Source organism: Besnoitia besnoiti, chromosome III, assembly GCF_002563875.1.
Source record: "Besnoitia besnoiti strain Bb-Ger1 chromosome III, whole genome shotgun sequence".
NCBI classification, from domain to species: Eukaryota; Apicomplexa; class Conoidasida; order Eucoccidiorida; family Sarcocystidae; genus Besnoitia; species Besnoitia besnoiti.
Window position 1 is genome coordinate 2,339,552 of NC_042358.1, and position 20,802 is coordinate 2,360,353.

At 61.7% G+C, this 20,802-nt stretch overlaps 1 protein-coding gene across 1 annotated transcript; it reads left to right on the forward strand.

The window, feature by feature from the left end:
• Positions 1-1,198: 1,198 nt before the first annotated feature.
• Positions 1,199-20,022, forward strand: BESB_046320 (uncharacterized protein; the record flags this gene model as incomplete). The annotated part of the gene is made up of 17 exons (XM_029363083.1): positions 1,199-1,843; positions 2,317-2,534; positions 3,073-3,226; positions 3,714-3,930; positions 4,186-6,698; positions 7,045-9,118; positions 9,375-11,759; positions 12,319-13,886; positions 14,225-14,481; positions 14,782-15,069; positions 15,488-15,657; positions 16,093-17,080; positions 17,542-17,659; positions 17,879-17,959; positions 18,475-18,630; positions 19,020-19,177; positions 19,614-20,022. The coding sequence occupies 17 exons, from the start codon at positions 1,199-1,201 to the stop codon at positions 20,020-20,022; spliced, it is 12,399 nt and encodes a 4,132-aa protein (XP_029220449.1).
• Positions 20,023-20,802: the final 780 nt, after the last annotated feature.

Here is a 20,802-nt window from a genome sequence, read left to right on the forward strand (position 1 = left end):
CGCGGTGGCGCTTCGGGTTTGCATTTGAAGCTAAAGAACCGACTGTGAAAAGTATCTCGCCAAAGAGCGCGTTCTCAGGCAACTGAGAGCCGCGAGAGAGGAGAAGAACATGGAGAGAAGGGAAAGACAGCCGAAATGATAAGACTGCGGGAGCGTTCTTAGGAGCGCGGTGAGCATTGAATGCTGCCTACTCGCCCATCTAGCTTGTTAAGAGACTTTGACGAAGTTTCGGCTCCATTCGACTAGCTTATGTTGTGCCGGATAGGCGAAGAGCACGAGAAAAGGTGCAAGATGTCAAGGGTAAAAAAACCGGCATTGTACGTGATAATGCAGTTGATGCAACACGGAGGTCGGCCGACTCTCGTGTCAATTTGAGGGCGTCGAAACGTCGGTCGCGCTGGGTTTTCCTGCTTTTCTTGCATGCTTCGGACTTTCGACGCTCGTCCAAAGTCTCGGTTTTAACAGGCCCTTGTTTGTTCTTTTCCGTTACTTTCTTCTTCCACGGAAGACTCAAGCCCGGCGGCACAAGGTCATCGTGTTTCCCTCCGCCGTCCCTTGCTGCTTCTCTGTCTTTACGGATCACTCTTCACAGCGGCAGCGACCCGCCTCGCATTCTGTCTCTACCGTGGACGGGATTCTGCGGCCTAATTTTCTCTTTTTTTCGTCCGCAGTTGCACTCACGATTTACTCCGCACTACACACGTCCTCTGCTGCGCGGGGGTTCCTTTGCAGACACAAGGGAGATCTTCCTCTTGTTTTCGCACCTGCGCCTCCGTGCGGCTGCTTGATCCTCGCGAGGGCTGTCCATTCTCAGTATTCAGTCCACACCCCTGCTATTTCACGTTTCTTCTTGAGCTTCTTCACCGATCTCGAAAGCTGTCCGTCTCGTCTGCCCGCGCGGCGCCCCCCTTTCCGCCTCGTCCGCTTCTGTCGAACCCTGGCTGCCTCGCTGCCGCCTCTTGGGCGCCCGCGGCCGGTCGGCGCACACTCCCTTCATTTCGCTGCAGCCCGCTCTCGGCGTACCTCCAGCGCTGAAAACGAGCTCGAGGGGCTCTGTCAGCTCATGCAGACCAGCTGCCTCCCCGCAGACAGCGCCTGCGGCGTCTGCTCTGGGTGGCCGTGCCTCTTCTTTTTTTCTTCTCTTTACTCCACGTTTTTTCACCACGATGGCTGGTGAGGTGTAGGTACACCGCACGCCATGTCCTGGGGGGGAGCTAGCGCATCTCCTCCTCCGGGGGGAGGAGGGAGAGAGAAGGCGGACTTCTGTCTCTCTCCTCAGCAGCTGCTCTTTGACGTCAAGGCAACATCTGCCTGGACGCTTTTGCACGAGGAATTTATCTCTCTTCTGCAGCGCTTCTCAGATGACCTGCGGGCGCTGCACACAAAGGGCGTCGCGCTCTCCGCGGAGCTCCATTCGCTCTCCCCCGGCGCCCCTGGCGGCGGCGCGCAGTCTGCACTTTCATCTCCGTTAGGGGCTGCGGGAAACGGCGCAGGACGCCAGGAGGGGCTGGCCGCGGGCCTCTCGACGCCGATTTCGTCTTTTCTTTCTCTCTGCCTCGCGGAGGCGAACCAGGCCGACCGACTGGCTTCTCGCCTGAAGACCGAGGTCGCCACGCCTCTCGAGGCTCTGCTGGAGAAAACTCGTGACGCGGAGGCCAGCGAAGACCACTTGGACGAAGATGCTAGCAGGCATCCCGCCTCTCAGTCCTCGCCTTCTTCGCGACTCGCGGGAAGCCAGCGAGCGAGAAAGGGGCAAGAGGAAGCCGCGGATCTCGCAAAGACCGCCAGCCCCGAAGCCCAGAAGGCTGCAAAAAAACTGCAACTCGCGCAGGAAGAACTGAAAGTGAGACACAGACGGCTACGTATACATAGACACATGAATGCGTAACAATGTATATCAGTCGATATATGTCTCTCTATATATGCATGCAGGTGTGCCCGCTTCCACTGACGTGCTTCGCTGCTGTGTATGTGTGCAGGACAGTTTTCTGTCTCGACGCATGTGTGAATACGTATACATCTATTATATCTACTATCTCGACGCATGTGCGAATACGTATACATTTATTTCTATATTAGATCTACTATGACATATATATCGTTCTACATATATTTATGTATATACGCACGTGTATATACATATATACTACATTCATGCTGCGTATTTCGTTGGACAGCACCGCGCACTTCGGCGCGTTCCACGCAGGCAGCGAGCGCCGATGGCAGCTTCACACTTTGGGAGAAATGTGACAAATAAGCCCACTGCGCGATTGGCTGCGTTTCTGCGTTGGATCGTGTCGCTTTTCTTTTCCTTAGAAAGCTGAGGACAGTCTGAACGAGTTGATCAGCCTCTTTGGCTCCTCGGTCGCGCCGCGTCTTCTCCAGAAGGCCGAGGAGCGCGTGGAGCGCGCGAGGCGTCTGCAGGCGACAGCGGAGGCTGAGAATCGCAGCGTCTGTGCTGCGGATCCGGGTTCCAGTCGAGAGGAACCGAACCACGTCGCCGTTGTCGCGGCGAAACCGGTCGCGCGACAGAAGTAAGCCGCCGAGAATCGCGCGGAAGACCCGCGAAGAGCGAGGCCCCTCCGGCGCTACTCAGAGAAGCTGCGTTGTGGCGTTGTTTCTGTTGCCTTCCAGTGCGCAATATATCGATGTTCTAGTCCCGAGAAGATTCAGAGGGTCCTTGAGGGCACACCGCACACGCACGCAGCGCCGTAGTACGGGGCAGTTGGCATGAGTCTACTGCGGGTTGTCTGGGACTGCGGAGGGCAGCATGAGGAATAGAAGCAGACCAGCGCATCTCTGCAGGATATCTCCATCAGACGTGTGGTTACCCGCAATGTATCACTAAAAGTATTTCCACCTATCTAATCACCAGTGTGGATCCGCCTCAACAGCCCTCCACGAGATGCTGCCAGCATTCCTAGCCTTATTCCTGTGCTCCGCATGCATCACACACACACATATATATATATATATGTATGTGTATGTATGAATGCTTGTATGTATGTGTATGTGTTTGTGCTTGCCGAGCTCGCTTCACGCCACGTGTAGTTTGTGCGATTGCTGCTTCAGCCCGCGCAGCTGGCTCTCCGCTCTGGTGCATGCCCCTCCGGCGGCGGGGCTTGGCGGGTACGCGAGCGCCGCAGCCGCAGGCAGCAGTCAAGCCCTCGTCTTCTCCTCTTCGCTCGCCACGGCTGCTGTGCTGGCGCTGCGGGCTTCAGCCGAGGTAAAGAAAAACCCCATCCATACACGCACAAGAATACGGATACTCATATCCATATCTATTCAGATTATTTATATCTGTCTCAATATACATATATAGATATACGTGTGTGTAGAGCAGCGTAGTTTCGGTCCGCGCTGTGCCGTCGTTCGCCTGCGTGGCGTGGAGGTCAGAGAGCGCGGTGCCAATTCTCTTCTCATTGTTGATGCGCCTCCGGAGGAGCCCCGCACAGCCCTGCTTCCGCCAGAAACCCCACGAAGGTGTATTTCGGTGCCTCGCTCTTCGCGTGCGCGGAGAAACAGGGAGGCTGCAGGCCGAGGAAGCTTGTCTGGTTGTAGCCTGGGGGCGAAGGCCCGCGCGCGCCAGTGTGCCCTCTGCTGCTCTGCGGAGATCTGGCTGGAATGCCTCTCTGTGGCGCCGAGTGCATACGCATGCGCATTCGAGTCTGCTTTCGCTGTGCGTGTCTGGGGCATGGCCTCTTCTCTCTCAGTGCTTCCTGGACTCCACGCAGCAGAGCGCACGCGGCCGCCTGCCATTCGTTCAGCAGGCCGACGCAGGCGCTCGCGAGACCGCCGCACTCGGGCGGCTGAAGCGTGTCCCGGCGGAGGTCGCACAGCCGCTGCTTTCTGCGGAAGTCGCTGCCCAACTGCGACAGAGCGCGGCTGCGGCGGCCGGGCTTGGAGGCGAGGCTGCCAAGAACGATGAAGGTGGGCGCGGCGCCGGAGCCGGGCGGCGAGACCGCTCTCACACCCAGCATCTGTGCATGCAAGTTGAGACTGTCGGTTTCTATTTTGGACGCTAACTTCCCATCTGAATTTTGACACGCAGCTTCAGCGGGTGACGCCTCCGCGACAGGATCCATAAACCCCAGGATGGACTGCGAGACGCCGCGCAGGTTGGGCTCTGACTCGCCTGGCGCGTCTTCTCAGCGCTTTGCGGGGCTTCCGCGTGTTTGCGTTCAGGTCGCGCGACGCTGGTGAATCTCTTGAAGCAGCGCGAGAAGGAATTGGAGACAGAGAGGACGCAGAGACTTGCGCTTCAGAGGGAGAAGGAGGCGATTCAGGACTCGGCGCACGAGTTACGGATTCGAGAGGCCTCGCGGGCGAACGAAACAGACCATCTGAAGAAGGAACTCGCGCGCCTGCGCAGCCTGTTGGAGGCACGACACGGCGAAGAAGACCATGACGAAGAGAAGCGGCGGAAAGTGCTTGCCTCTGCGGCGGGCACGCGAGGAGGGGCGGAGGGCGGAGGCGGCGCGGCGGCGTGGAGCGGCGCCACGTGGAGCGAATGCGAATCGAGGCAGGGGGGGGGCGGAGGGGAGCTGCGGAGGAAGGTGACGAATGAGAGATCGGGCGCGGAGGGGCGCGCGAGTTCTTCTTTCGACTCGAAAGGAGACGCCCGCGCAGTCGCTTCGCAGCCAGAGGCAACGCAGCTCCCCGTAGACGAACCGACAGACTCGCGCGATCTCTCATCCGTGGGAGCGGAAGACGCAAGAGGCGCAAAGTCTCCACGCGAGACTCGCCCTTGCCCTCCCTCCTCCAGCCTTCCTCTGGTTCCCGACGAAATTGAAAAAACAGAAACCCGAAAAGACCTCGACTCACGCGGCAGCCGTGGACGACTCCGCGACCCCCTCTCTCAGCCTGGCAAGGAGCGAGAGGGAGTCCGACTCGCGATGGACAGGACGGGGGACGAGACTGGCGAGCGGCACGCCTCAGTGCACAGTGGTGACCTGGCGGGCCGCATGGCTGCTGACGCCCGGGCCTCGGCGGAAGTCAGCTGGCTCAAGGCGCAGCTGAACTATGAAGCCTTTCTTCTCTCTCTGCGTCGCCTTCCTCTCCCTCTCACCGCCTACCATCTTGCCTCGCTTCCTCCTGAGCAGGGGCGGAAACACGCAGGCCTGCTGCAGCCGGTCGCGCTCGCGCCTGCCTCGCTCAGCTGGGCGCAGTCTGTGCCGGGCGAGCCGGTCTCCTCTCATTCGCCGTCGCCGCTTCCCGCAGCGCCTGTCTCCTTGTTTTGGGAGCACCGAGACTTCCCGAACTTCCTTGTCTCGCTGATCGAGAGCGCTGCGGCCTCCGCGCTCCCGCCTTCGCTCTACGACTTCTGCAGACTCGCGGCGGTCTCGGGACTCGGCGGCGCGGCGACCGGGGGAACAAGCAGCCCCTTTGGGGGCGGCGCGGATCGGCGCATCTCGCTTTTCCAGATTCAGCAGGAGAGCGCGAAGCGGAGGCAGCGAGCCTCGAGCGCGCGAAAGAAGACCGACTTCAGCGAAGAAGACTTGCAGCTGCTCGCCTACGAACTGCTCCTTCTCTGCGCCCACCAGCAGAGCCAGTACGCGGCCTTTGCGTCGCTGGTCGCCGACGAGGCTGACCAGGACGCAGCTCCGGAAGAAGAGAGAGAGGGGCGGGGGGGGGGGGCGCGCAAGAAGCGACAGAAGAGTGGATTCGCACTGCCGCCGCTGCCTGGCAGACGCGCTGCGGACAAGGTTCGCGTCGAGCGACCGGCGGCACCGGCTGGAGCGCGCGGAGGCTCCTCTGACGAGGCGAGGGAAAGCGCCGAGGCGTCCTCCAGCGACGACGAGAGAGCGGGCAATTTGCATAGTGCGCGCGAGTCCGTGCCGCGCGAAGACCGCGCCGGCAGGGAGTCGTCGTTTTCTTCCGTGGCGGGCGGAGTAAAAAGCGAAGGCAGGAGCGGCCGGCGCGCCACAGTCCGCCGGACTATCTGCCAACTCGCTTTTCCCCACGGCCTCGCGGGGGCTCTCGCCGCGCGCCGCAAGTCGCGAGTCGCGGAGGAGAAACACGACGTCCTCGGCGCGCGCCGCGCGGGCGGCGACGAAGGCGCAGAGGAGGGACACCACGTAGCCGGCGCCGTCGGGCATGCAAGCGCGTCACCCGCAGGACCCGACGCGCTCTCGGCGCGCGGGGCCGCCGGCGATCCCCAGGGCGGGAACCCGAGGGCGAAGGAAGAGTCGCGTGCGAAGCTCCGGAGTCCGCGGAGAAGGCGAACGCGGTCGACGAGAGAGAGTCTCGCGCCGTTCGGCGTGCCGGTTGATGCGTGGATTCCGCGGACGAAGGTGTGGCGAGGCCGCGAGGGGCATCACGCGTGTCAAGCGGGTGCATCAGGCGCGCGACGGCGAGAGGGCGAGCGCGGAGAGCGAGGCTGCAGAGGCTTTTGCGACGGGGAGGACGACGAAGGGGAGGACGCGAGGGCCCTCGCGGCGCCAGACGAGCGAGGGAAACGCGAAATTCTTCTCAACTGGCTCGTCCCCGATTCGCCGCTCCTCCAGTCGAACCTGAAGCTGCTGCTCCAGCTGATGCAGCTTGCGCGAATCGCGTTTCAAATTCCAAGCAGCAGCAGCAACAAGCTGCTTCGTCTCCTCGTGCCCTGTGCGGACTGCGTCTGGTCGCCCGGCGCGACGAGCAGCCTCCACCCCTTTGATCTGCGGTTCAGAGTCATTCGCCTCACGGAGTCGTGGCAGGTCAGAGAAAAAACGGGGAAAATAGGCGAACATTCCCGAGAAAACGAAGGGGGGCACGTAGACGACTCAAACGACCACCTTTTCTGGGGAGTATATACTACCAGATGGATCACTGGTTTACATCTTGAAGGTAAAAGGGCGAGGAGCCCGTGGATGGGTAGAGTTGGAGGCGCAGAAAAAGTCTTTTCAAACTTAGGGTGCTCGCGCCTCCCGCTCCCCTGCGGTCGCCTCTTCTTTCGCTTTGTCCCTACGTGCCTCGCTTGTCAAACCCTGCGCATGATGTTGCTGACTACCCTCGTCACGTGTCCTGCCCCTGCGTCTGTTCGTCTCTGCGTGTGTCTCGTAGATGGCCGCGGCGCCCGCGGTGTCGCACGCGACCGTCTCGGCGCGCGACCTGGAGCGTCGCGCGGCGCGGGCGCCGCCGGAGCCGGACGTCTCTTCGCTGTCGTCGCGGAAAAAGAAGAAAGAGCCTCAGTCTCGCCTGCGCTTCGCCGCGAAAATCCACTTTGCGCCGCGTCAGACGTGGGGAGCGGCGGGCACAGGCCGGGAGGGAGCGCAGCGTTCGTTTTCCGGCGAAGCCTCGGGGGCGCCCTTCGCGCCCGACGCTGCCGCGGCGGAGACAGGAGGAGGGGACAGTCGCGGAGGCGCAGACGGTCGGGGCGCGCGCCCTCGGTCTGTGTCTCCTTCGCGGAAGAGCGACGGCGACTCCGTGGCCTCCCTTCGCACCACTAGAGAGAGGGAGAAGCGCGAGAAGGACGCAAAGAGCGAGACCGGGAAGGCAGGCATGAAGAGTGCGCTGAAGCGCTTCAACACGCAGGCGACGAAAAACATGTTTGGAAACATTGTGGCGCCTGCAGGGGAGGCTCTCCCGTGGAGCCCGCGCGGCTCGAGCGAGCCCAAGGGCCCCGGCGCAGGAAGAGACAAGCCGCGCCGCGGCGCCCCGGCGCCTCACGAGCTGCCTCCAGTCGAGCGGAATCTTCACCTTTTTCACGGCAGAAACGGAGAAGACGAGACTGCGGGCTACAGCGGCGCAGAGGACTCCACTTGGGATCGGAGTCGCCCCGTGGGAGGCGCTGCGTTGGCGGCGTGTCCGCCGTCGGCGCTTGCGTTTGACCCTGTCTACAGGAGCTTTGTCAAGCGGCAAATTCAGCTCGTCTACGTCGCGACCCTCATGCGCTTCACGCGCTTCTTCCGCTTTTTCTTCGCCGCGGCTCTCGACCCGAGCGCCTGCGGCGCACTCTCTCCCGCGGCGACCCCCCAAGGGCGCGGCGCTCGATCAGAGTCGCTGTCGCCTGCAGGGAGAGGACGCGACGAGGAGGGGCGAGCCGCACGCGCGAAGCGCGTGGCAGAGACGCCGCACGCTGCGCCGCTCCATCCTGCGTCGTCGGGCGCCTTCTTCTCCTCGCTCGCGCACGGCTTGCGGCAGAAAGCCAAGCGAGGGTCGGCTCGCGCGGCCGCTTGGGGAAGAGGAGACAGAGGCGCGCAGCGCGTTTGGGGCGAAGACGGCGACTGGGAGCTCGTCGGGGAGGACGACGAGGAGGCAGATCTCTACTCAGCGTACCGGCCGCCGCCCCTGTTTTCGTCTTTGTATGCGCGGAGCGACGGCAAGGATGAGCGCGCGGCGTTGCTGTACTTCATCCTCTCGCTCCTGTGTTACACCAAGCCCCCAGAGGCGCCTTTTTGGCGCTACGGAGAGGACGGCGAAGACGAAGGCGAGCGCGGAGAGGGCGGAGAAGCGTTGAGCACTCCGCCTGCGCGCTTGCTTTTTGACCTTGACGACGTCTCCGCGGCGATCTCCTCAGCGGCGTCGCTGGATCTTTTGCCGCTTCGACAGCTTACGGCGTTTTACCACATCTTTCTGTATCTACTCGAACTGGATCGCCTCGTGAGTCACCCGCCGTCGGCGGCCTTTTCGTCTTCGCGCTCGGGATTCCCGCCCTGCGGCGCGTGGGGCGACCCCTCTGTGGAGGCGGAGCTTCTGGAAGTCGACGTCCAGGTGTTGAGTGAGAAGCGCCGCGCGGGGGAGGCTGCGGCAAGAGACGAACGCCGACACGCCTCTGGCCTCTTTCAAGAGGACGAAGACGACACCGTGTGGGAGCTGCAGTGCACACGCAGGGCGCGGAACGGGCAGGAGATGCTGCAGAGACTGCTGTTCATGATGACTGCATGCGCCGACTTGGACGCAGCCTGCCGCATCGCGCTCGCCCGACGATGCATGGCGCAAGAGAGCAGGGCCTGCGACCGCGAGACCCCGGAGCTTGCGCTGGAGGGAATCGAGCCACACCTGGGCCCCCTCGAGAGAGGACGGGAAGGGAAGTCGCCGACCGACAGAAAAGAAGCACGACCAAACGAAGAAAGGAAAAGGTTTTTTCTTCGGCCTCCGCCACGTAGGCCTGGTCCAGGCGGAGACGTCAGCGACGGTAGGCAAAGAAAACATTCGTGAGTTGTAGTTGTTCTTCTTCTGTTGAGGTTTGTCTGCTTGCACATGTAGTGTCGCCGTTTTCGCCTCGTTACATGATTTCTACCGGCTTATTGTGCAGCACAAGATCTCCACCAACTCTCTGCTTGCTCCCAGTCTGCGCTGCACTGAGCACCCCGCCCCTTTTGCTGCGCATTTTCTTTCCGCCTTTGGATTCCCGTGTGTTTCGCTTCTTGTGCGTCTCTTCTCGCGTGCAGGCACCAGTGCAGAGTTCGTCTCCGACTCCGACGTGAGTGGGGTCTTCCACTCCGACTGCGACGCGGGCCCGTTGGGCTCCATGGGGCCGAGCGGGTGCGACAAGGCCCGCCAACGGACCGCCTCGCGTCTCTTCCGGCGCTCGCGGAGTACGCGGTTGTTCTCAATGGGCGGCGGCGGGCTGCTCTCTGCACTGGGCGGCGCCTCGGACTGCGAGAGGGGCGGGGGCGGAGAGGAGACAGAGGGCACGACCCCGGAGCCTCCGACCGTGCGCTCCGTCCGCGGCGCGCGGTCGCGGTCGCGGCGCAGGCTGGAGGGGCGGTCCCTGGGCCCTGGGCGGGCTGCAGACGGCGAGGAGAAAGGCGCCGGGGACAAGGGAGCCGCTGGCGGCGACACGTTTACAGATCTCCTCGGCCTGCCACGCGAGCAGCTGCTGGCCGCCTTCTGGGCGCTGGATGTGCCTCTTCTGCTCTCGCTTCTGCTCCTTCTCTCCAAGTGCTGCCTGGACAGCCGCAGCCCTTCTGGGCTCCACATCGACGCGCCGGTGCTCGCGCAGGGACTCGTGCTAGTCTCGCAGGCCGCGCAGCTGGGGGTCGACCCCACAGCCATCTCCAGCCGCGAGGACGAGTGGAGACGGGTCCGAGGCGGCGCTCCGGGAGCGGTCCCGGCGACAGCCAGCGCCGGCGCGGAGGGCGCAGGACGGTTCGGACCCGGAGGAGAAGACGGCGAGGTGAGTGGCGGCGTCGACCGTTCCACGCTCTTCAGATTGAAGCATGCCTCGCGAGCGGGGTCCGGCTTGCTTCCGCTTTCGCTGCAGTCCCCTGCGCTTCTTCTCGCCACGTGTCTCTGGCGCCAAACGGCGGGCTCGAGCCCGCTCCCTGACCTAGCAGGCCTACTTCAGCATGCAGCAGAGCTGAGACGAGAAGCAGAGAGCTGCCTCAAAGACGAACAGAGGCAGACCCCTGGCGGGCTGCCGGCTCCCGGCGAGGGCCCAGAGAGCCACATCTCCGGAGGTGCGCTTTCGCGCGGCGAGAAGTCTCAGACCGCGTTCGCGTCCTCGCCTGAGATCGCTGGCAAGGGCGAGCGGGCTGCAGAGGGCGCTCTGTCTCCTGAGAGCGGCGCGGAGGCGCTGCAGGCCAAAGCGGTCCCCGCGCCTTTGGGGCGCGTCGGGTCCCTGGGCCTGCCTGAGATCCGACAAGCGGAGCTGCTCGGCGAACTTCATGTCGTGTCTACGCTCCTGCAAAAGGCAATCAACCAGGGGGCTGGCGCCTCAGGTGATCGCTCTAGAGAAACGAAGGCGCTCATCATTGGCGACAGAAAGGAGTTGGGCGCAGGCTTCGCGCCTGTGGGGCCCGAGGTCGTTGATGCGGTTTCAGAGATCCTCTGCGCGTTCCCCAACTTCATCCAGAAGCCCTTTGCGGGCGCCGACGGCCATATCGAACCCCCAGACATCGTGCTCGCATCGGCGGGCGCGGCTGCGGGCTCCAGCGCCCGCTCGGGCCCGGGCGGGGGGCCGGGGATGGAGCCCAGTGGGCCTCCCGGGGACGCGGAGGAAGGGCGAGAAGAGGCCGGCGGGGGGGGTTCGCCTGCGGCGGGAGAGGCGAAGGGTCGAAAGGAGAAAGACCCGCAGGCGCAAGGCCGCGCGTTCTCGCGGAAGAGCATTTTCGGGGGCGCTGGCGCGCTGAGCGGGCTTCCGGGTCTCCGGGGGCTGAACGGAGACGACGACGAGTCTGGCGCAGACGCGGATGTGCTCAGCGAGGCAGAGCGCTTCTCCTCCCAAGGCGACGGCGAGAAGCCCCCGCAAGGCCCGCAGTCGCGGAGCCGCTCGGTGTTGACGCTCGCGCGAAACAGGCGCAAGTCGGCGGCGCCCGCCGCAGCGGATGGAGTCGCAGGCGCTGGAGCCCCCGGGGCTGGGAGGCCCTTCGTGTCGCGCGTCGTCCCCGCGGGAACTGACGCGGGCGAGGAGGAGGGCGACTGGACGCTGCACCAGCGACGGGCCTCTCGGCTGATAGGAGAGACACCTGTCTCCTGGTTCGCGCTCGTGTACTGCGCGTGGCAGCGGCGCACGAAAGGCGACGGCCAGGTCTCTGAAGCGTGCGGCGGAAAAGAAGAGCGAGGCGGAGGCGTGGAAGAAGAGCTGCGCGGTGTGCTCTTCGTGGGAAAGGCGAGCTCGGAGCGGGCGCCGGCGGCCGGGCGAAGCGCAGAGGAGCAAGTGAGCAGAGTCTGGGCTGCCCTCGAGAACGGCGTTATCCGCGTCGCACTAGAGAGACGAAACTTCATTCAAGTTCTAAAGGCTGCCGGATGGTTTGGCGGAGATTGGTGGACTGTCGACGAGAAGCAGATCTTTGCGCTGAGCAGAGATCCCAGGGGCGCCGCCTGGAAGCGAGGTGAGACGCAGCGCCGTTTTAACGCGCGGAGAATTCAGACATCGACTCAGCCCCAGACCCAACCCGAATCACCGCCTAGAGGCTTCGGCGCGTCTTGTTTTCATCTGCAAGTGGAGCGGATCATAATTCTGAAATCCTAAACCCTGGATCTCCCTAAGGCGCCGGGTGTCTGTTGTTAGCTCCGCACCTTACGCTTTCTGAGCTTCGCGCGAATGGTCATTTCTTCTTTCTCGGTTGCCTGCGTGGGTGGATTCTCTTGCCTTTTCCTGAGGGTTTGCGGTTCTGCAGCTCGCGTTCCACGATTTTGGCGGGCTTTCTGGATTGTCACCCGTATCTCTGCCGCGTATCCTGAGGCTGTATGGCGGGATCGCGTCGCGTTTTCTTTTAACTGACAGCATTCGTCTATCTAGTAACACACCCCATCATCACTAAAACCGCATTTTTTCACGGAGAGAGTTCAAGCGGGGTCACCTTTTCTGCGGGTTGTTGTGGTCGGGATGAGGTCGTTATTGGCGTCATGGCGTGACGTCATGTTTGTCTGCGTGTCTGTTGCTCGCAGGGCTTCGGCTGTCGCCTTCGGCACCTTCGTTTTTCTTTCTGTCGCCGGCGCTGCCGTCGCGCGTGGAGCTTCAACAGGAGGAGGCGGCAACGGGGCAGCTGCTCGCGCTCTTCTTTCTTCTCCTGTTGCATGCCCAGCTTCAAGACTACCGCCGTTTCTTCGAGCCTGTGGTGCTCCCAAGCGTGCTGCGGCTGTGGCGGCACCTTGTCCTGCTGCTCCTTCAGCAGGTGACGCAGTTTGCGGCCTCGTCGCAGACCTCCGCGTCGCTCTCGCCTTCCTCGTCATACAGGGGGTCGCCGCGCTTCCCAGCCTCCCCAGTTACGTCGCCTCCGGGGGCACTCGTGACCTTCATGCTGCCCTCTGGGGCCCCGCTCCGCTCCCTCGCTGCCTCCGCGGCTGCGCCGCCCGGAGCGCAGAGGACCGCCGGAGGGGCGAGTCTGGATTTCCGCGCGTTTGCTGCCGGAAGCGCAGCGCGGGGGGGCGGCCGAGTCGCAGGCGGAGGCGAGCATTTCTTCCTCGGCTGGCGCCACTTGGAGGAGGAAGATCTGGAGTGCTGGAAAGCGTGGGTCAAGAGCGGCTTGGCGGCGCTGCTGCAGGGCTCGCAGGAGCGAGGCAAGTCTTTTACGGCCAGTGCGCGCACAGAGGGCACTTCTGGGCAGGCGGCGGACGAGGAAGATCCTGACGGCGTCTCGGGACGCTCGCGCATGCGGCAGAGCTCTCGTCGCCGCGAGCGCGAGCAGGAAGGCCGCCGCGTGCGCCTCTCGCGCGAAGCCGATGGAGCCCAAGAGGCTCCTCTGGATCGCGAGGAAGGCGCCGAGTTCAGCGATGACAGATCCGGCGGCAGAGGGCGGCAGTATTCGAATCGCCTCTCGCGTCTGAACCTCTTCGCGTCATACGCGGCCTCCTCGCCCTCGCGTGCTCACCACGGCTTCTCCCCGAGCTTCTTTCTCAGCCGGAGCGCGGCGTCGTCTGGCTCGAGAGGCGGGTCGAGGGCCCCGCCTCTCGTGTTGCCGTCCGAGAGTTTCGGCGAGGACGCACATCGTTTGCGGCTGTCGCTCGTCCTGCGGGGGCCGTCGATCTTGGAAGACGCGATTCGGTGCTTCGTCTACCAGTCGCTCGCGCAGGCGGCGAGCCGCGAGTTCCGCCTGGCCTTCGAGGCCCTCGAGGTCTACCGCGAGAAGCAGCGCACTGGCGAAGGATGCTCGGAGCGCACGCGAGAGTGGAAGCGATCGACCGACGCCGCGGTGCCCGAGGACCTCCTCCGCTGCTGCGAAGAAGAGCAAGACGCGCTGCTCGGCGCTGTGGTCGCCAGTCTCCGCGCGTTCAGCGCTCACGTCCGCGACGAGCTGCTGCTCTACGCGCCCGTCTTCGGGCCCCTGCTCCCGCTGCGAAACGAATTCGCCTTCCTCGTCCTTTCCTCCGCGCGCCTCTTCGTCGCCGCGCTGCTCGCCGAACTCCTCCGCACCGCCGTCTGGGCGGGGGCCGGCGGCGAAGCCGAGCTGCTCCCCGCCAGGGGCGACGCGGAGCTCCTCGAGGTGCTTGGAGCCTTCGAGAAGCTGAACCGAGAGGTGATGCAGGCCTACAACAGAGGGGGGGAGGAGAGGGGAAGAAAGCGATGGCGTGGAGAGCATCAACCGGGATAAGAGACATGGCTCGAGGTTTTCGGGCGCCTGCAGGCGGCGCGCGGGCGAGGTTCGCGTTCCGGTGTCTTTCTCTCCTCGGACTCCGTTGCGGCCGGGGCGCAGGACGCCACGTCGTCGTTTCATCACGTCTGGTTTCATGAGGCCTCATGTCCCGTCAGCACGCGTGACGTTGCGTGTTTGTTTTATCTCCCTCCACTGCCTGAGACCCGTCACTCTTCCGGGCTCTCTTCAGGTTGTTTTTCCTTTTTTCCGTACTTTTTCAGGTAACCTTGAGCCGCGTGACGGCCCTGCCGCCGCTCGCCGTTCCGCCGCTGCTGCCACCGCTCGCGCCCGCGTTCCTTTCTTCGCTCTCCGTGCGGCTGAACTCTGTGTCGACTACGCTTCTCTCGTTTCTTGAGAAGGATACCTTCGTGCCCGTGAATCCGCCGTTGCGTGGCTTCAGCGAAAAGGCCGCAGACTGCTGGCACGTGGTTTTTAACCTCGCGTCGGCCGTGCTCGAAAGCCCCGCCCCGATCGACTGGTGAGAGGAGACTCGGGAGAGAGGAAACTGGCTGAGGGGCGCCGCGGCCCCCGTATACAAGCCGAAGGTCAGCCGCGAATCCAGTTACGCGTGCGTCGGCTGACGACGGAATCGCTCCTCTACCCTCACCTGTCAACTGAGACTCAATACGAATGTGAATACATATACGCATATATATATGCACATATGTACCATCTACTGGAAACGATTCTCGCGGGGGAGAGGTTCTGCTAATGTGTATCTTTTTGTTTTCTTCACTTTTTTAGTTTCCATTTCCTGGTTTTCGTTGCGCGTGTGCAGGGTGCTTCCACCGTTTCTCAAGTTTCTTCGCTCGTTTGTCGTCGCCTTTGCCTCCTCGTGTGCGCTGTCGCCCGCGGACGCGGAGAGCGAGCGGCCGGCGACGGCGTCTCTCTTGCCGCTCCTCGCCGTCGAGCAGCGCCAGCTGAAGAATTTTCTCACGCTGCTCACTCCCGAAGGGCGCAAAGGTCTCAAGGTGGATGCCTCGCTGCAGTCTGCGGCGATGCTGGCGCTCGCGCGCATGGGCGAGGGCGACGAGTTCGGTCGAAAGAAGAAAAAGGGACAGCTCACGTGAGGCGCCGCCCCCTGCTTTGCCTGAGTCTCCTGAGCTCCTGGCTACCGACCTCTGACTTGCGAACGGATCGCCCCAGGCTCCTTCCCGGGGCGCCACGCTAGACTCTCGATTCCTCGCTGCAACACGTTCATAGCTCTTTCGAAAAGCGCAGATGCGCATCCGAATGCTCACGCACGGGATCCACCCCCGCTGGAAAGTAGAAGCAAGCGCTTGAGAAGATCTGTAAATCCACCTGTACATATGGGTGTCTAGATATATGTGTATGTGAGGATCGAGGGCGGCCTCAGGTGCGGAATGCCGTGCTCGGTGGGCGCGGTGCTGTGGCGGGGGACCCGCTGACCTCGCGGACGGTTACCTCGTGAACTTTTCTTGAGCTTGAATCTTGCCGCGTTCTTTTGCGTTCGCCTCTCTCAGATGGTCTAGTTTCGTGAGGATGGGTCAGCGGATGTGGGCGGAGGACGAAGAGCAGAAACGGGAGCGGCGCGAGAAGCGCATGCAGTCAGCCGGCGGACCCGCGAACTACCTCCAGCCCCCTGCGAAAGCGCATCTCTACGTCTCAGACGGAGGCGAGTCCTCTGCATACGGTAAGCGGTGCTCCAGGGCACTACGGAACGGGGGGTCGCGCCGCTGCGGCCTGGGTAGGCTTCACAGCCCCTGTAGACTTAAGAGTGAAAAGGATTGGTGGCGTTACACACTTTCGTCTCTCTTGTGGACTTGTGTGCCGCGTGAGGCGTGCAACCTGACAGGCTCCGCGTTCCTGGTGCCGCGCATCGTTTCGCCTCTGGCTCATCCCCCTCCCCACACGCTCCCCCCCGTGGCGTGGGCGTGTGTCTTCCACGATGTGCGCAGATTGTGCTGTGGCGTTTCGGTTGAAGGCCTGGCGTGAGCTCCCTAGAGCGGTAACTGCATGGCTATCTGCATTCACGTGGCACTTGTGGACTCGAATAGCTGGAGAGAATCGGCTGAAGGCGCGTTTCTCCCGAGTGCTTGAATGATTGTCTCGATGTTTTCTTCTGTAGAGAGTGGCGGCGCAAGCGACCCGGAGGCGCAGGCGCGACGCAAGTCTCGGAAGAAGAGTTTTTTTCAGGTTTTCGAAACCCCCGGAAAGCGCTCCAAGAACGCAGGCGGCGCAGAGTCAGGAGCCGCTAGCTACCCGCCCCTCCCGCCGTCTGCCGGCGACCGCGCGGGCGCGTCTCCGCGCCGCCGGCTCTCTGGGGCCGGAGACGGAGTCGGAGCCCAGGGCTCCGGAGGCCGGGGCGAGGAGCCGCGGACCTCTCGCGGCCGCGAGCGCAGCAACTCGCTGCTTAAGCTCAAGCCAGAGCGGCAAACGCAAGCGAAGCGACTGGGGCCAGATCTGGCTCTGCTGCTTCAGGGGGTTGACTTGGCGGAAAGCCTGCAGCGGCGTCAGTTCGAAGTTCTGCTCCAGGCGGAGACCGGCGCGGTCGGCGGGGAGGAGACAGAGGGCCCGAGGCGCGGAGACAGAAGGGACAGCGGCGGTCGCGAGGACGGCAAGAAGCCGAAAAAGCGAGGCGACGAAACCGGTACCCGCGAGCTTAGCGCGTCGGGCGTGGGCGTCACCGGCTCCTCCGGAGGGGACTGCGTAGGTAGCCAACGAGGAAAGGGCGTTCTGCGTTGGCTTGTCCGACTCCACAACGTCGCCATGTTCCTTCAGCAGCTTCCGAAGCTGCAAGAGAAAGTGCGCGCAGAGCTGGAGCGGCGCACCCGCGAGCGGAACTCAAAAGACGAAGAAATTGTTATCAAGTTGGGCCGGCTCGGCGGCGCGCCGTCGACCAAGTTCTCTGATGACGAGAGCGACGACGCGGCTCGCGGCGCGGAGTTCCCAGGCGCTGGAGACGGCGCGCCGCGAGAAATGAAGGCGGCACGCACGCACGACCGCCTCTGCGAACTCGCGCAAGACGCAGAAATCCTCGGCCTCGAAGAAGTGCTCGAGAAAAGCATCGGCGAAGTGCGAGAGCTCCTCCACAGCACCGCCCTCAAAGTCTGCGAGTGAGATCCGAAACGGCCGCCCCGCCCGCTAAATGTTCACCACGCGCATATCGCATGCTTTGCTTTCCTCGGGCGCAACTGTTTTCGAATCGACATGCCCACATTTTTTATAAATAAAGTAGTAGATAGACGGAGATAGATATAGATAGAATGATAGCGATTAGAGAGCCATGGGTATGCACGTGGGCTCGTCTATATAGATGAGCAAGTGGATGCCCATGTAGTCATATATATATATATATACATATATATATATATATATATATATATATATATATATATATATATATATATATATATATATATATATATATACCTCCTCAGCCGTCGTGGAGGGGGGTAGCCGCCGTTTCGGTTTGGGAGCTGATTTCCAGGCTGGCGAGTTGCTCGTCCGCCCTTTTGTGTGTTTTTTTGGTGCATACTTTGTCTGCTATGGATGGGTGCTGCTGAACGTCGCGCAGAACTGCAGCGGCTTACATCGTGTACTACGAGCTGCAGCACGACATCTTCGATCAGCTCTACGCCGGCGACGACTTTTCGACCTACACCCTCGAGCGCGTTGTTGCCGCCTTCCCCAGAGTCAGTGCCAGAAAGCAGCAGGGGAGGACACCCCGTGTGACAAAAGAGCGAAAAGAAAGAGGCTGAAGGGAGGAATCTCTATGTGCCGTTCTTGCGTAGCCTTCCTGCGGGTCGGGCACCCCGTCATTGTGTCTGGAGTTGCGCCTCCTCGCTCACGCTCCTGCGTTCCGCTTTTTCTTTCTGTGTGTTTCTTTCAATTGAAATTGTCGTTTCTGCCAGACCGTTGAGCACTTCTTCGTCGCGGCTCCGGAGGACTACCAAGACGACGCTGCGGCGGCCTTCATGCGGTGTCTCATACAGGTGATTCAAGAGTCTGCGGCGGGCGACGCAGCTCTAACGAACGCGTTTTTAGCGCGCGTACTAAGAATTCTGTCTGCGAGTGCGGGCGAGGAGGTGAACAACTCGCTCAGATCTGACAGTCTGCCTCTTCCGTACCTCTCAGGCTGTGCTGGAGTGATCTTTTCAAGGCCTTGGTTTGTCTGCGGGCTGTTTGATCCAACCTATTTTCGAGGCTGTGCGTACTGGCACGAGCTTCAGCAATCCGTTGATGCGGCTGATGACGTGTAGCTAAGTAGGCTTTGAACGGGTCGAGGCATCTACATATATATATATTTATTTATGCATTCTGTCCAATATATATATAGATATATATATGTACGCGCATGTAGGGTTCGAGTCCATGGGTTCGCTTTCTCTTGTCCCGGGTGAGTGTGCGATTCGCTCGTTCGTTCCCGCGTGCGTGTCCAGTCTGGAGATCTGTCTGTGGCTGCGAGGCATTTGCTCTCTTCGTGAACACGCGCTCCTCTCTCTCGCAGGCCTGGTGTCTGGTTGTCACGGAGCTCGGGTACAGCGGGCACATTTTTTCTAGCGAGGACGTGGACACGCTCGAGTCTGACCTCGAGGCTGTGCGGCACTACATGACTGAGAACGAGATCTCCCCGATCTTCCAAATCGCGTCGGCTGCCGGCGAGGTGCTTGACGGAAAGCCGCGGAGCTCGCCAGAGACTCCCCGCGGCGCTTCTGCTTCCTGTTGGTTCCAGTGCTTAAAGCAGTCTCCTTTCTCGCGAGCCAGTTGCTCGCGTGTTTCCTTCTCGCGCGCACTCCAGCCTGCATGCAGGCGAGGGTAGTCCGACACAAATTCGGGAGGGGGAGAGTCGATATAAGAGCGCTCCAGGAGATGTTCAGACAAGAGGACATCCCTTACAGATCTTCTCAACTGCCTATATATAGTATATATATATATATATATATATATATATATATATATTGAGAGAGGGATAGTGTGTATGTGGACGGTGCCGCTCGCGCTCTTTGCGGTTCAAGTTGGCGTGCGCGGGTATGCGCTTGTCCTGTTGTTCAGAACCTGTCGCTTGACATGTTGGAGCAAGGCAACGACTTTTTCGTGATGCTCGCGCGCGACGGCGCCTGCCTGGCCGCAGTCGAGCTTCAGGACCAGCGGGAGGCAGGGAAGGCCGCAGCGGCTGACAGAGACGGCGCGGGAGCTCGAGAGAGATCGAGGTGAGTTGTGCCCTTCCCCTTATTCTCCCAGTCCGTTTAAGGCTCGTCATTCGATGTAGAGCGCCGGAAAACGGGCAAGAGGCTTCAGAAGTATGTAGGAACGCGGACGTGATACGGTGTCGCATTTAGAATGCGAAGGCACACGCCTGTCTACTGTGCCTCGCGGATGTGCGCATATTCATCAAACCGCGCCTGCCTGAAGTACCTGCACATAAAGAGGCTGTCTATCTCCGTGTGATCGAGGCAATTTCGGTTTGTATACATCGGCTGCGTATTGCGGGGGTACACAGGTATGCGTGTTATGTGGCGCATGTGCAGAGCCCGACGGCGGGCGAAGTAGATGCGAAGCAGAATTGCGTCTGTGTAGAGTTCGAGCGGCTTTGTTTGTGTTCCTTCCAATCTTTGGCGGCTTGGTGCGACGGGTTGCGTGGTTCAGGAGTTTCTTCCGCGGTCGGAGCTCTCGACGATGGAGCAGCTTGTCGCCGCGCGCCGATCCCGCGGACGAGGGAAAGAGTCGGCGCGCGTCTCCGTCGCCGTTTTTCTTAACCTCCCGCGGGCGAAAGGACGCGGAAAAGCGAGAGGCCTCGACGGGCACGGAGCCCGGAGATCGCGAGCGGCGCGGCCACGAGGAGCTGTTTGTCCGCGCAGGGGGTCGCGAAGAGGAGGACAACCGCAGGCAAGAGGCGAAGAAAAAGAAGAAAGGCCCCATCGGCTCGGTGGGTAGGTGGGTGAAGAAAAACATCATCGGAACGAGCAGCAGCGCCGCGGCCGAAGGTGCAGCGCACAGCGCGAAGGAAGAGAGCTTCCAAGCCCGCCGGTCCTTCTCTGACCTCACAATCGACTAGCGACGAGGACAGTGAGGGAGCCGAGCCCGTGGGATGCTTCTAGCGGTGTTGGGTGTTTCGCCAGCAGTCCAACGATTGCTTCCAGATTCGTACGTGGAGATATGCACACAATGTACCTGTACAGATGCTGAAGATGGTGGTGATTGGCGGAGCCGCAACGCATGCAGCGTGCGCCGCGGCTTGCGCGCGATGGAGCTCGACGGCAGCGAACCGTTTGTGCTGTGCAGAAACAGAATGCGCGGGGTCGGTCGGGCATTGAGGTAGTCGGCATCCTGCCTCGCGTGCGCAGACTCCGGGGCGTGCGGTTTCTTCATGACGCCAGTTCAGTCTGGCTGCCTATCCATTTGTTTTTCGCGCAACACATGTTCCTGCCTGTGGAACACCCAGCTGTCGGTTTGGGTGGCGATTTTCGTTCACAAACTGCGCAACCTACGCCTAACAACTACGCGCGCGCTGAAATAACTCATAGGCAGACTGGATTGCTTGATAGATAAGGGGAGGCGGTAGACGCAGGGCTGCATTTGGTTGACTGTGTGGGCTCAGCTGACACGCTGAATTATATATATCGGACCTGAAACCCTAGCTTGCTCGGCGGCGACGAGGTAGATCACAAAGATTTCAGTGCAGTTCCGTGCACTACACGGAGTGGAACTCCGTCGATGCTTAGTCGGAGTCCGAGGGGCCTTAGGCAGATCAAAAAGTCGAGAAATCGTTTCTCGAGGGGGTACGTGTTCGAGCGCAGACACGCGGGTGGTCAGTGATACATGCAGTCCGTGTGCT